This window comes from Lynx canadensis, chromosome B2 (genome assembly GCF_007474595.2).
Source record: "Lynx canadensis isolate LIC74 chromosome B2, mLynCan4.pri.v2, whole genome shotgun sequence".
In the NCBI taxonomy this organism is placed as follows: domain Eukaryota; kingdom Metazoa; phylum Chordata; class Mammalia; order Carnivora; family Felidae; genus Lynx; species Lynx canadensis.
This window is the reverse complement of record NC_044307.1, coordinates 98,028,796-98,044,906: the sequence shown is the minus strand read 5'-3', so window position 1 is coordinate 98,044,906 and position 16,111 is coordinate 98,028,796. Positions and strand designations below refer to the sequence as shown.

Below are 16,111 nucleotides of genomic sequence, written 5' to 3'. Positions count from 1 at the left end.
TGAGTTTCTTTTGGAAGATTTGTCTTTAGGCAGTTAAGGGCAGTTCACAGAAAGCTCTCTGCATTTGCTGTTTTTCAAGTGACTTTAGCTCAAAACAATCCTTACGGCAAAGAGGCATATTTTGGAATGGCATATTCTATCACCCTTCACTTACTATGTCTTAATTGTTTAAAAGTCAATAATAAAACTTCATGGTTATCAGAAGGTCAGTTAACCAGAACCCCTCTTTTACATATTTTATCTACATGGTAATTTGCTAAGCATTAGACTCACTTATTTTGTGTCTTACAATTTAAAATGTCTTTGTTTTCATACTTAAAACTTAATTACGTTATTGAGGCACAAAGTTCTAGGAGTTTATACTATATTTTCTGAAGCTTGCCCTTTTTTTTCAGAAATTGGTAATTGTTTCTGTTCTCTATAAAACTAGTTTTGTAAAACAGCAAAGATCTTTATACAAATGCCTAATGGATGCCAAATATTTTATCTAAAGGTGCGTAATAATTTCTGTCATGATGATTTAGGTCTCTGTATCTTAACTTGAATCCTCCATACCTTTAAGAATGCCTCTTGAGCTGATGCTTTGAGCCCTCACTAAGAAAGAAGCTATGCTAATCTGTCCTTGATGAGGCTGCATTGATCATCTGAGATGTGGAAAATTCATAATAACCACTTCACTTGGTGCTTATAGGAAGCTTTATTATTACTAATATTCCCTAACTTACTAATTTATAAAATATATAGCTTCTCACTGCTTATAACATTATGCTTCCAATTCCTACAAAAGCACAAAAGAAATTTTACTGGAGCTCCTTTATTTTAAATCAGAAAGTCAGGGCTCTTTAATAATGAAGACATTTTTAACCCTATTGTATGAATGAACTCCTTTGTGCTTTATAATACCACTGTCTAATGATCATTGAAAAAATTTTGATGGTACTGCATTAATGTGGTACTTAACAAGATGACCAGTCTGTATTAGCTTTTAGTTTAATTTTCATGTTATTTTAAATGAAAAGGAATGGCTGTCAGTAAAATAGAAGAGATTAAGTTCTTTTGTTCAGAGAAGCTTCCTTTATAAATTATTTTTTCATTTGTTGTTATTTTCCATAATTATCCTATAAATTACTTTTTAATAAAAATTATTTCAGTTATGTACTTTGTATCGAAGAAATTGCCACTGCTCTCCCATATTCGTGTGCTTTCTACTGTTTTTGTAGGCAGTACAGGGACCCCCCCCCCCCCATTTATCCCTCTAATGTGTGTGTCAAGTGCCATGACGGGGCGCCTGGGTGGCGCAGTCGGTTAAGCGTCCGACTTCAGCCAGGTCGCGATCTTGCGGTCCGTGAGTTCGAGCCCCGCGTCAGGCTCTGGGCTGATGGCTCAGAGCCTGGAGCCTGTTTCCAATTCTGTATCTCCCTCTCTCTCTGCCCCTCCCCCGTTTGTGCTCTGTCTCTTTCTGTCCCAAAAATAAATAAACGTTGAAAAAAAAATTAAAAAAAAATTATTTCAGTTATGTACTTTGTATCGAAGAAATTGCCACTGCTCTCCCATATTCGTGTGCTTTCTACTGTTTTTGTAGGCAGTACAGGGACCCCTCCCCCCCCCATTTATCCCTCTAATGTGTGTGTCAAGTGCCATGACATGGCTCATTAACACAGATGTGCAATTGCTATGGGTGAAATTGTATTCCCTCTGCTCCCTACAAAATGTCAACTACAAGAACTGAAAACCTGTTTTAATCTCTTGGGCCAATACATTCTGCATGTTTGTAGTTGTGTTTTTTGTATATATACTGCCTCATGCATAAAAGGATTTTGTGATGACACTAAACCAGGATTAAGAGAGGTTTAAGTTATATTTGTTTAAAAAAGAATTCAGTGTGTGAACTTTTTGAAAGCTGACAGATGGAGTAACATTTTTAAGCAGTAAAGAGTGGTATAATTAAGAGAATACTTAATTAAAAGTTTGAAAGAATATTTTGTATCGCAGTGCCTTACTAACTCAATGTATGATCTTCAGTATATTACTTTATTTCTCTGGCTGTTTCCTAATTTGTGAAGGGATCCCTCAGATTTTTAAATGATAAGGGTGAACAGTCAGAATGGGGCTTACATTCTTGAGAAGATAAAGATGCAGAGAATGTAGAGTGTAGGAGTTCAGAGAGGCAAAGACTCTAGGATTAGGTTCAGTAGCAGGGCCTCATGTATACCAGGTGCACACCAAGCCCTGCACTAGGGGATGAGAAGGTGAATGGGGCTTAATTCCAGCTCAGCTTCTGGAGGCAAGAGTGTGCCATTTTGTAATCTATCTACCCAGAGGGGATGTTTTTCTAATTTGCACAAAGGAGTTTTTTAGAGTGCTGGTTGCTGCCCTGTTCAGCAGATTTACCGTTCATCACAGTTGCCTAAACTGGTCAGTTGGTAGTCACTGCCTGAATCCCTGCGTGGTGTAAGATATCTATTCCTTATGGAGGGAGGAGCAGTGGCCTGTATTTGTTGATTTCCAGTATTGAACTTTAATGGTTTAGAATGTAGATGTGAATATTAATTTCACAGTATTTGAAAATGCAGTCTCAGGAATCAGACTGAGTAGAAATTTCAGGTCATTACTTACCAGTTTCGTAGCCATAGGCAACTTCCTTAATTCCTCTAAACCTCTGTTCCTTATTTAGAAAATGGAGATAATGATAATGCTTGCCTCTTAATATTATAAGAATTACAGTACATGCATATATCATAGTGTGTGATACACTAGTGTCTCTTGTAGGGGAGCGAAGAAACCTCTTTACCCATTTTAGGTTCTCTTGCTAGAACTTTGTAGATTAGATCAGGTGAGAACACGTTAAGAAGAGAAAAACAAGGGTTTATTAACATGTATTTTGCACATGGACACATGGGAACACCCCATAAGGGGAGTAACATATAGAAGTAATCCAAAGGGATGGTTAGAATTTGGGCTTCTATATCATGTTAGGTTAATCAAAAGAAAACAGGTTTCAGACTTCTGAGTGGAGGAGGCAAGTTCTGAGAACCAGAAAAGGTATGGTAAACCAGGGTTATTAATGCAGATTTACATCAGAGCCTTCTGCATTGGTAAGTGTTGTTAAGAGTCCTCCTCTTCCTTACACCCTGAGGGAGACGTTTTACACATGGAAATTTCCCTCCAAATGTAAATTTCATTTATAAAACATAACATGTTCCCTGTTTTGAGAGCTTTTTTTCCTGCTTCTGTTGGTTATCAGTGACCTTTAGCTCAAAATAATCTATATGCCCCAGAGGCATATTTTGAGGTGACTCTATTCCAGTACCCTTCACTACCTGTTCAGTTTATCTCTTATCCATTGAATTCTTTCTGTTTGCATTGCTACCTTCTGGATAATTGCAATAGCTTCCTATCCTGTCTCTCCACTCTCAGTTGAGAGACATCATATTAGATGGCCCTGAGTGGGTATAATATATGGCTATCAGTTGAAATCAAGGAGGACAAGAGTAGCATGGAGTAGGTACTAGAGAATAGAAAATATTTGGAACATCCATTGTAGAATAATTGGTAGGGTGCCTATAAGAAGTTTTTGTGGCCCTATGACTAGAATTTAGAATTGAGTCCCTTAATATAACCTTAAGATTTTCTATAATAGTGTGCTACAAAACAGAATTGGGAGTAGAGGAAGTAAACGGAGGTTGTCTAGGGTTGGAAATGTTTGTGAGTGTGTGTAATGTAAGGAGGGCAAGGATTCTCAGAGAGTGAGATTGAAATGGCTGGCCACAAGTTTCAGGATATAGAGCCAGGCACTCAAACCTACAACCTAGATACATGGAAAGCGAAAGGAATGAACTCGAGCTAATGTTAAGTAAGAGTATTAAGTTGCAGAGGAATATCATTTATTTTAAATTTTAAAAAAACACGTAAAATAATTATCTTTGTTTCCAGACTTTACTTGAAGCCCCTTTATCAGTATTTTTTAGGCAAAATTCTTACCATCTAGTTTCTCTGTTCCCATAACTCACAATAGATTTGAAAGACCAAATTTATTTATTTATGTATTTATTTTTAAGGTTTATTTATTTTTAAGTGTTTATTTATTTTGAGAGAGAGAGCATGTGTGCATGAGCAGGGCAGGGGCATACAGAGAGGTAGAGAGAGAATCCCAAGCATGCTGTGTGCTGCCAGCTCGGAGCCTGACACATGGCTCGATCATACAAATCTTGAGACCATGACCTGAGCCGAAATCAAGAGTCAGGTGCTCAACCTGACTCAGCTGAGCCACCCAGGTGCTCCAAAAGAACAAAGTTTATTTTATTTTTTATATTATTTTATTGTTCAAAATTTTATTTATTTATTTTTAAATATAATTTGTTGTCAAGGTGGCTAACATACACTGTATACAGTGTGCTCTTGGTTTTGGGGATAGATTCCTGTGATTCATTGCTTACATACAATATCCAGTCCAAACGAGCAAATTTTAAAAGGTTGATCCTGTTAGATGCAGTAAATGACTCACTAGTGAAGATGGAAGAGACACAGAACTACTATATTTGGCACAAAACAGGATCAAAAAGCATATAAATTTAGATTAAATGAATGTAGGATACACAGTCTTTATGCCTACACAGCACTAAGTGCGCTTATTAAGTCAGTATTTGATAACTGATGTTCACGATTAAGACTTTGTAACATATCAAAAATCAATTTAAATTTTATTTGATGTAGTTTTTTTTTTTAATTTTTAAAGTTTATTTATTTTGAAAAAGAGACAGCGTGGGTGGGGGGTGCAGCAGAGAGAGGGAGAGAGAGAATCCCAAGCAGGCTCCGCAGTGCTGTTAGCACAGAGCCTGATGTAGGGCTCCAACCCAGGGAACCGTGAGATCATGACCTGAGCCAAAACCAAGAGTCAGACACTTAACCAACTAAGCTACAGTTGCTCTGGAATATTGTTTTTATAGAGAGAGGAGAATGTGTGATTAAGATTTTTGTGAAAATGTTTATGATATGAAAAAATATCTTTTAGAAACTAAAAGGGGTAAGCTTCATGTATGTGGAACACATAATGCTTGTTTGAATAAAGAATTACTATAGTTTGAAACAGAATATGATAGCTTGAGAGATAAATGACAGTTTATAATTGTTGCTTGAGATATATTAACATACATTTTTGTTTGTTTGACAGATTGTTTAACGAACACAAGTGAAGAATTGTCAAATAGCACGCTATATTTCCTCAGTCTATTTAATCACACTTTGACCTGCTTTGAGCATAACCTTCAGGTATTTTATATATGATACTTGAAATTAAAATGATGCCTTGTACAAATGAGTAATGAATAATTTTAAAAATGTTTTACCATTAATTATTGATATTTATCTAGACATACATTGTAGAAGAGTAAGTGGACCTGGATATCTGCTAAATTCTTACATTACTAGCCTTTAGGCAAATCATCAAAACTTTAGTTTTCTTACTTATAAGGTGGGAACAGCAAAATCTATCCTGCCTGCCTTCAAGTATTTTGTAGTGAGGATCCAATGAGACACTGAGTATGGAACACAGTAACTTAGGTATGTCATTGTTTAATTAAAACACAATGTTGTTCTGACAGTGATTTACCTTGACTTTGTTTATGCAAAAGGTATTATGTAATGCAGTATATGATTCTGTCTACAGGCAGCTTATTCTTTGCCTTAATATTTGCTGAAATATATTTTACCTGCTTTTAAAGGCACTGTTTAGTAAAGTAGCTTTGAATATTGAATTATAATATAAAAGGTACCCTTTAAGAAACCTACCCTTAGGGCTCCTGGCTGGGTTGCTAGAGCTTGTGACTCTTGATCTCAGGGTTGTGAATTCAAGCCCCACATTGGGTATAGAGAGTACTTACTTTTTTTTTTTTTTTTTTGAGAGAGCAAGCAATGGGGAGCTTGATCTCATGACTGTGAGAACATGATCTGAGCTGAACTCAAGAATCGGAAGCTTAACTGACTGAGCTACCCAGGTGCCCCAAAAAATAAAATCTTAAAAAAAAAAAAAAGAAACTTGCCCTTATTGGTTTTGTTTTCTCCACCTCTGACCCTTGACTGTTGGTATTGGAACTTTCCTGGTGGTGGTAAGGGGTGACGTTAGAACTCTGATAAAATCCTAGATTTGAAATTTGCTTAGCAGGTAAGTAATCCCCACAAATAGATGTAAACATGTTTAGTATATAGGTATATATGATTCCTCTTTAATAAATGTGATAACACAGAATTATGAATTTCCATGAGAATAAGAACTATTAGATAAGCAGTTCCCAAAATATATTCTGCAAAGTGTGATTAATACATGGCCTATAAAAAAAGGTTTAGTGAGTGTTCTAATAAGGTTAGGAAATGCTTTACTACAGGACTTTAGAACGTTAGTGGACTAATTAATGTATGTTGTAGAATTCCAAATGGTAATTTTTTTTAATTTTATTTTTTTTAATTTACATCCAAATTAGCATATAGTGCAACAATGATTTCAGGAGTAGATTCCTTAATGCCCCTTACCCATTTAGCCCATCCCCCCTCCCACAACCCCTCCAAGTAACCCCCTGTTTGTTCTCCATATTTAAGAGTCTCTTATGTTTTGTCCCCCTCCCTGTTTTCATATTTTGTTTCCCTTGCCTTATGTTCATCTGTTTTGTCTCTTAAAGTCCTCTTATGAGTGAAGTCATTTGATATCTGTCTTTCTGTGACTGACTAATTTTGCTTAGCATAATACCCTCTAGTTCCATCCATGGAGTTGCAAGTGGCAAGATTTCATTCTTTTTGATTGCTGGGTAATACTCCATTGTATATATACACCACATCTTCTTTATCCATTCATCCATCGATGGACATTTGGGCTCTTTCCATACTTTGGCTATTGTTGATAGTACTGCTATAAACATTGGGGTGCATATGTCTCTTTGAGACAGCACACCTGTATCCCTTGGCTACATACCTAGTAGTGCAATTGCTGGGTCGTAGGGTAGTTCTATTTTTAATTTTGTGAGGAACCTCCATCCTGTTTTTCAGAGTAGCTGCACCACCTTGCATTCCCACCAACAATGCAAAAGAGATCCTCTTTCTTCGCATCCTCACCAGCATCTGTTGTTGCCTGAGTTGTTAATGTTAGCCATTCTGACAGGTGTAAGGTGGTATCTCATTGTGGTTTTGCTTTGTATTTTCCTGATGATGAGTGATGTTGAGCATTTTTTGATGTGTCTGTTAGCCATCTGTATGTCTTCTTTGGAGAAGTGTCAATTCATGTCTTTTTCCCATTTCTTCACTGGATTGTCTGTTTTTTGGGTATTGAGTTTGATAAATTCTTTATAGATTTTGGATACTAACCCTTTATCTGATATGTCATTTGCAGATATCTTCTCCCATTCTGTCGATTGCCTTTTATTTATTTTTTTTTAATTTTTTTTTTATATATATGAAATTTATTGACAAATTGGTTTCCATACAACACCCAGTGCTCATCCCAAAAGGTGCCCTCCTCAATACCCATCACCCACCCTCCCCTCCCTCCCACCCCCCATCAACCGTCAGTTTGTTCTCAGTTTTTAACAGTCTCTTATGCTTTGGCTCTCTCCCACTCTAACCTCTTTTTTTTTCCTTCCCCTCCCCCATGGGTTCCTGTTAAGTTTCTCAGGATCCACATAAGAGTGAAACCATATGGTATCTGTCTTTCTCTGTATGGCTTATTTCACTTAGCATTACACTCTCCAGTTCCATCCACGTTGCTACAAAGGGCCATATTTCATTTTTTCTCATTGCCACGTAGTATTCCATTGTGTATATAAACCACAATTTCTTTATCCATTCATCAGTTGATGGACATTTAGGCTCTTTCCATAATTTGGCTATTGTTGAGAGTGCTGCTATGAACATTGGGGTACAAGTGCCCCTATGCATCAGTACTCCTGTATCCCTTGGATAAATTCCTAGCAGTGCTATTGCTGGGTCATAGGGTAGGTCTATTTTTAATTTTCTGAGGAACCTCCACACTGCTTTCCAGAGCGGCTGCACCAATTTGCAATCCCACCAACAGTGCAAGAGGGTTCCCGTTTCTCCACATCCTCTCCAGCATCTATAGTCTCCTGATTTGTTCATTTTGGCCACTCTGACTGGCGTGAGGTGATACCTGAGTGTGGTTTTGATTTGTATTTCCCTGATAAGGAGCGACGCTGAACATCTTTTCATGTGCCTGTTGGCCATCTGAATGTCTTCTTTAGAGAAGTGTCTATTCATGTTTTCTGCCCATTTCTTCACTGGGTTATTTGTTTTTCAGGTGTGGAGTTTGGTGAGCTCTTTATAGATTTTGTTTTTTTTTTTTTTTTTTTATATGAAATTTATTGACAAATTGGTTTCCATACAACACCCAGTGCTCATCCCAAAAGGTGCCCTCCTCAATACCCATCACCCACCCTCCCCTCCCTCCCACCCCCCATCAACCCTCAGTTTGTTCTCAGTTTTTTAACAGTCTCTTATGCTTTGGCTCTCTCCCACTCTAACGTCCTTTTTTTTTTTTTTTTTTTTTTTTTTTTTTTCCTTCCCCTCCACCATGGGTTCCTGTTAAGTTTCTCAGGATCCACATAAGAGTGAAACCATATGGTATCTGTCTTTCTCTGTATGGCTTATTTCACTTAGCATTACACTCTCCAGTTCCATCCACGTTGCTACAAAAGGCCATATTTCATTTTTTCTCATTGCCACGTAGTATTCCATTGTGTATATAAACCACAATTTCTTTATCCATTCATCAGTTGATGGACATTTAGGCTCTTTCCATAATTTGGCTATTGTTGAGAGTGCTGCTATGAACATTGGGGTACAAGTGCCTCTATGCATCAGTACTCCTGTATCCCTTGGGTAAATTCCTAGCAGTGCTATTGCTGGGTCATAGGGTAGGTCTATTTTAATTTTCTGAGGAACCTCCACACTGCTTTCCAGAGCGGCTGCACCAATTTGCATTCCCAGCAACAGTGCAAGAGGGTTCCCGTTTCTCCACATCCTCTCCAGCATCTATAGTCTCCTGATTGGTTCATTTTGGCCACTCTGACTGGCGTGAGGTGATACCTGAGTGTGGTTTTGATTTGTATTTCCCTGATAAGGAGCGACGCTGAACATCTTTTCATGTGCCTGTTGGCCATCTGGATGTCTTCTTTAGAGAAGTGTCTATTCATGTTTTCTGCCCATTTCTTCACTGGGTTATTTGTTTTTCAAGTGTGGAGTTTGGTGAGCTCTTTATAGATTTTAGATACTAGCCCTTTGTCCGATATGTCATTTGCAAATATCTTTTCCCATTCCGTTGGTTGCCTTTTAGTTTTGTTGGTTGTTTCCTTTGCTGTGCAGAAGCTTTTTATCTTCATAAGGTCCCAGTAATTCACTTTTGCTTTTAATTCCCTTGCCTTTGGGGATGTGTCGAGTAAGAGATTGCTACGGCTGAGGTCAGAGAGGTCTTTTCCTGCTTTCTCCTCTAAGGTTTTGATGGTTTCCTGTCTCACATTTAGGTCCTTTATCCATTTTGAGTTTATTTTTGTAAATGGTGTGAGAAAGTGGTCTAGTTTCAACCTTCTGCATGTTGCTGTCCAGTTCTCCCAGCACCATTTGTTAAAGAGGCTGTCTTTTTTCCATTGGATGTTCTTTCCTGCTTTGTCAAAGATGAGTTGGCCATACGTTTGTGGGTCTAGTTCTGGGGTTTCTATTCTATTCCATTGGTCTGTGTGTCTGTTTTTGTGCCATGTCGATTGCCTTTTAGTTTTGCTGATTGTTTCCTTCACTGTGCAGAAGCTTTTTATTTTGATGAGGTCCCGGTAGTTTTATTTGCTTTTGTTTCCCTTGCCTCCAGAGACATGTTGAGTAAGAAGCTGCTTCGGCCAAGATCAAAGAGGTTTTTGCCTGCTTTCTCCTCTAGGATTTTGATGGCTTCCTGTCTTACATTTAGGTCTTTCATCCATTTTGAGTTTATTTTTGTGTATGGTGTAAGAAAGTGGTCCAGGTTCATTCTTCTGCATGTTGCTGTCCAGTTTTCCCAGCACCACTTGCTGAAGAGACTGTCTTTATTACATTGGATATTCTTTCCTGCTTTGTCAGAGATTAGTTGGCCATACATTTGTGGGTCCATTTCTGGGTTCTGTATTCTGTTCCATTGATCTGAGTGTCTGTTCTTGTGCCAGTACCATACTGTCTTGATGATGACAGCTTTGGAGTATAGCTTGAAGTCTGGGATTGTGATGCGTCCTGCTTTGGTTTTCTTTTTCAAGATCGCTTTGGTTATTCGGGGTCTTTTCTGGTTCCATACAAATTTTGGGATTGTTTGTTCTAGCTCTGTGAAGAATGCTGTTGTTATTTTGATAGTGATTGCATTGAATATGTAGATTGCTTTGGGTAATATCGACATTTTAACAATATTTGTTCTTTCTATCCAGGAGCATGGAATCTTTTTTCATTTTTTTGTGTCTTCTTCAATTTCTTTCATAAGCTTTCTATAGTTTTCAGAGTATAGATTTTTCACCTCTTTGGTTAGATTTATTCCTAGGTTTTTATGGTTTTTGGTGCAACTGTAAATGGGATCGATTCCTTGATTTCCCTTTCTGTTGCTTCATTGTTGGTGAATAGGAATGCAACCGATTTCTGTGCATTGATTTTATATCCTGAAACTTTGCTGAATTCACGAATCAGTTTTAGCAATTTTTTGGTGGAATCGTTTGGGTTTTCCATATAGAGTATCATGTCATCTGCGAAGAGTGAAAGTTTGCCCTCCTCCTGGCCGATTTGGATGCCTTTTATTTCTTTGTGTTGTCTGACTGCAGAGGCTAAGGTTTCCAATACTATGTTGACCAAATGGTAATTTTTGTGTACAGTGTTTACCAAGTCTATTTGATCAGTTAGTTACTCTTTGGTTTAAGAGACTAGTGTTCTGATGAATGTTTTAGGAAAATTAGCATTTTGCTGGGATGTTAGTTGCAAATGTTTTATCCTAGTTTGTTGGTTTTTTTTTTTATTGTGTTTTTCTTTTTTGTTACAAAGAAAATTTTAATTTTTATATTATCAGATTTGTCAAAAAATTGTAATAGCTTGTAGACTTGGTGTCATATTAGAAGGATTTTCCCACTTTGAGATAATTTTTTAAATTGCTGTGATTTAGTAATTTTATGGTTTCATTTTCTGTGTTTAAAAAAAATTTTTTTTTTAACGTTTATTTATTTTTGAGACAGAGACAGAGCATGAACGGGGGAGGGTCAGAGAGAGAGGGAGACACAGAATCGGAAACAGGCTCCAGGCTCTGAGCGGTCAGCACAGAGCCCGACGTGGGGCTTGAATTCATGGGCCGCGAGATCATGACCTGAGCCGAAGTCGGCCACTTAACCGACTGAGCCACCCAGGCGCCCCTCATTTTCTGTGTTTAAAACATCTTATCTCTATCTGAAATTTATTTTGGTGTGAGATGCGAGGCATAGGTCATTAGTTTTTCCTGATGGCTTCTTAACTGTCCCAGTTAACTAAATAAATCCGTGAGATGAATATAGAACCAAGTTAAAAAAAAAATCAATCATTTTGTGATTTTATTACAATTACATTACATTTTAGATTCATCACTTGGAAAGAATTGGCATGTTTATGGTACTGAGCTTTCCTATCTAGGAATATGGTATATCATCTATTTTTTTTATTATGGTAAAATAGAATATAAAATTTACCATGTTACCATTTTTAAGCGTACACTCACAGTGTTGTGCAAATATCACCACCAACCATCTCTGGAAGTTTTTCAAACTGCAGGTCTGTACCCATTAAGCAATGATTCTCCATGTCTTCCTCCTCTAGCCTCTGGCAGCCACCTTTATTCTCTATTTTTTTCATGCCCTCTAGTAGTTTTACTGATTTATTTAAATTTCATATAGGTGTTATACATCTCGGAAGTTTATTCCAAGGTATTATATTATTTTTGGTGCCATTGTGAATGATATCGTTTCTTCCCCTGCTCCGGATTTTCGGTGGTTACTTTCTTTTAAAATGTTTTATTTTGGAATGATTTTAGATTTACAGAAAACTTGCATCGGTAATGCAAAGAATTCCTGTATATTCCTGACCCAGTTTCCCCAAATGTTAACCCTATGTTACCGTGGTATATTTGTCAAAACTAAGAAATCAATGTTGGTACATAGCTATTAACTAAATGCCAGACTTTATTGATTTCACCACTTTTCCCACTAATGTCCTTTTTTCTGTTTAAGGATCCATTCCAGGATAACATGTTACATTTAGTAACAGATTACTCCTTAAAATTTCTATCATATATATAGCTACATTCCCTTTCTTATTCCAAATGCTGTTTTGTGCAGTTTTCCCCTTCAGTTTTCTTTAGGCTTGTTAAAGGTATGTTCATTTTTGTTGATCATTCTGAAAACCTGTGTTTGGTTTTATTTATTGGTTTCTAGGTTGTTTTTTTTTAATGTGTTTATTTTTGCTTTTGCATTTATTCCTCCTATATTTTCTGGTTAATTTTGTCATTTTTCTAGTTCTTTGAATTGAATGGTCAATGTATTTCTAGCTTTTTTTTTTGCTCAACAATAAAATAATTTGCAGATTGTAAGTTTATAACTTTGGTCTTTCCAATAATAAGATTCTCATATAAAGGCATTGTATTTGCTTTTTATTTCTAAATTTCTAATTTTAATTTTGATTTATTCTTTGACTTAAGAGTTCTTTGGAAGATTATTTTTTTGGGGGCGCCTGGGTGGCTCAGTCGGTTAAGCGTCCAACTTCGGCTCAGGTCATGATCTCACGGTCCGTGAGTTCGAGCCCCGCGTCGAGCTCTGTGCTGACCACTCAGAGCCTGGAGCCTGTTTCAGATTCTGTGTCTCCCTGTCTCTCTGCCCCTCCCCCGTTCATGCTCTGTCTCTCTCTGTCTCAAAAATAAATAAACGTTAAAAAAAAAAAGTTATTTTTTTTAATAGGAATGACATGATTTCTTTGGTTTATTTGCATTTGTACATCTCAAGTTTCATTGAAATTGTGACCAGTAAGTATAGCCTGTGTACATTTTGGAACTAATTGAGATATCTTTGTGATGTAATAATCAGTTATTAAAAACCTTTAAAAAATGTTTTATGGGCATTTGAAAAGAATATGTATATAGGATGCAAAGTGATTTTTTTTTTTACTTATTTGTTTATTTACTTTTAGGTCAAATTTGTTAGTATATTATGAAGAATATAAGCAAAGGTGTCATAACAGAGACCTCAAATAACTATCACAAATAAGAGAATGAAATGGTCCACAGGTAGACGATAGGCAGCTGTATTCCACAAGGTGATTCTGGGACCTACATTTCTTATCCCTTTGTGCTCCCCCCTCGTTTAAGGAGTTGTGTTAGGAGGCTTTCAGCCAGGACCCCATTTAATCCTGTGAGAATGGGAAAAGAAAGAAGGTGAAGGGCAAGGAGTTTCCTTTTCAGGAAGTTTCACAGAAATTCCCATGTCATTTATGTTTTTGTCTCATTGATAAGAATGTAGTCAATAACCATATCTAGCTAGGTGACCAAGTGCCCTGCTGAAACTCAGGCAGGTTCTGTTACTTAAATTTCTATGTGTCTATGTATGCTATCCCTAAGTTTCTATATGTTATTTTATTTTGGATGAATTTACCTTGTGCTTGTGAAAGTATTAATTTTATTATTTTGTTGCTGTGTTGTAGGGATTATAAAGGTTTATGAGTTTGATGTCTTTTTAGATTGTATTTTTGTTATAAATTTATAAAATATTTATGTAAGATATTTATCTTCATCCAACTGAATGCTTTTGCCTTGAATTCTACTTTAACACTAATGTTGCCACCCCTGTTGTTTTTTGTTTGCATGTTTCCTATATCTCTGTTTATTTCTTCATTTTTAATCTTTTTTATATAATTAAGAAATATTTCTGATATAAGTAGCATGTATGTATGGATTTTATTTTGTATTTGACATAGAGTCTCTCTTTAATAGAGGAATTTGACCAATTCACATGTATTGTGCTATTATTTTAGGTCTAATTCCTGCCACCCATTTTTCTATTTTCTGGGGTTTTTTTCCTTTTTCTTGACTTTTATTGGAATGACCTGTTTTTCAACTTCTTTTTCTCTATTTGTAATTTAAATTTCATATATCCTATTCTGCCATCATAGTGTTTTTCTTTAACTTTTTAAAGAAGTATATTTGAATTTGTAGTTCTCTATCACGATAGTCTTCCTAGATCAAGATAGAATCCCATATCCCATAATTTATATAAATACTCTGCAATTTAAAACTCATTTTTATTAAATTTGAAATATATCTTTTTCAAAACCCCTTACCTGCCCCAATAATCATTCTATTAGCAGTTATTCATATTTTACTGTTTCTGTGCTTGCTATCCTTTCCAGGCCTTTCTATATCTTTCCCTTTTTTTTTTTTTTTGAGTTTTGATGTTTGACTAGACTACTACTTTGTTAGAAGGATATGGGAGATGTACTTTCTAAATCTTTGCATGTCTGAAAATGTCCATTTGTTTCCCTTACATGTGAGTAATAGCTTGGCTAGGTTTACGATTCTAGAACCATAATTCTTTTTTCTCAGTTCTCTATGAATTATTCTACTTTATCTTTAGTGTTTCAGATAGAAATCAATGCCAATTTGAATTGTTTTCATGTATAGGTAATTTTTACTTAGGTTTTCTTTTACTTTGCCCTATCTGGCCCTTTCTCTTCTTATAATAGTCCTATTACAGATATACTGAATCTTTTGGGTCTGGTTCCTCTATGCCCCTTATCTTCTTTCTCTTAAGTAAGCTTTCTCGCTTTCTCCCTTTCTCTCTCTCTCTCTCTCTCTCTCTGGCTTTTCTTTTTGTGTTCTAGGAGAGGTCCTTGTCTGAATCACTAATTATATCCTCAGTGTTGCATTCTACTTTTCACTGGTTCTATATTTCTTCTGTTGTGAGGTATTTTTTAATTTTCAAGAATTTTTATTGCTCTAATAGGTGCTGTTTTTCTTACTGTTTCAAGAATAAGCAATGTTATTTGCTTTATTCTATTGTAGGTAAACATTGGGAAATACAGATGAAAGAAATCAAATGCCAGATTATTTGTAAATATCTCTTTACACATATATTTAGTCTCTCACTTTTACTAAGTATATACTAGTTTAAAGCAATTATTTTTAATATAGTCTCTTTTACCTTTCAGGACTTCTATTTTTTTCAAGAGGCAGGCTGATTTTATTTTATCTCAGATCTTTGCAGATAAATGTGACAAATGATATGCATTATTTTTTCAGTCTTTTTCTTATGAAAAGATTTAAAACTCACAGAAAAGTTGAAAGAGTGTTACAATGAAGACTCATATCTATCATCTAGATTCAACAATTACCAACTTTTTGTCATATTTTCTTTATATATGTGCAGATATGTTTAGTTTTTTGCTGAAGCATTTTAAATTAAGTTGGAAAAAAATAAGTTGTAGGTATGATGACATATTATTTGCTTTTTAAAGAGTTTTCAAGTTTTAATTTTAGAATAATAGTAGATTTAGAACAAAATTACAAAGATAATACAGAATGTTCTCATATACCCCTCATTCAGTTTCCACTCTGTTAACATCTTTTGTTATAGCACATTTGTCACAACTGAAAAACCAACATTGGTGCATTAGCACTAACTAAACTAGAGTTTGTGTTCGCTAGTTTCTCCAGTAAAGTCCTTCCTTCTCCATCCTGATTTCCAGATTGCATTTAGTTGTTCTGTTTCCTTAAGTGAGTTAGTTTTACTCACAACGCTTCTGATGTCCAGTGTGTAGTGATTTTCCCACACCAACAACTAATTCTCTGACACCAACTAGGTGTCCTAGAATTCGATTTTGATACTAACTACCTGGAATTAATGTCAGACTCCACAGATTTAAGGGCTCAGTCTCACAAGAAGCCCTTATTTCAGATGCCCATCACAAAGTGCCCAGGTTACCTACCCTTGCGTTCGACTTGGCTGCAAAGTCAAGGGGTTCCCACAACTTGCCCCCTTTCAAGTTCAATAATTTGCTAAATGACTCACAGAACTCAGGTACACTTTTTACTTATGTTTACTGATTATTA

The 16,111-nt window shown here is 36.0% G+C and overlaps 1 protein-coding gene across 2 annotated transcripts in view; it reads left to right on the top strand.

Annotated features, from left to right (window-relative positions):
- OSTM1 (osteoclastogenesis associated transmembrane protein 1) overlaps positions 1 to 16,111 on the top strand; it is a 44,057-nt gene that overhangs the window by 12,450 nt on the left and 15,496 nt on the right. The window contains exons 3-4 of one of the 2 annotated variants that reach the window (XM_030316077.1): positions 5,171 to 5,268; positions 15,211 to 15,231. In XM_030316077.1, the coding sequence (XP_030171937.1) occupies positions 5,171 to 5,268; positions 15,211 to 15,231 (119 nt within the window). The remainder of the gene's footprint in view (positions 1 to 5,170; positions 5,269 to 15,210; positions 15,232 to 16,111) is intronic. The other variant, XM_030316078.2, reaches the window with a different exon arrangement.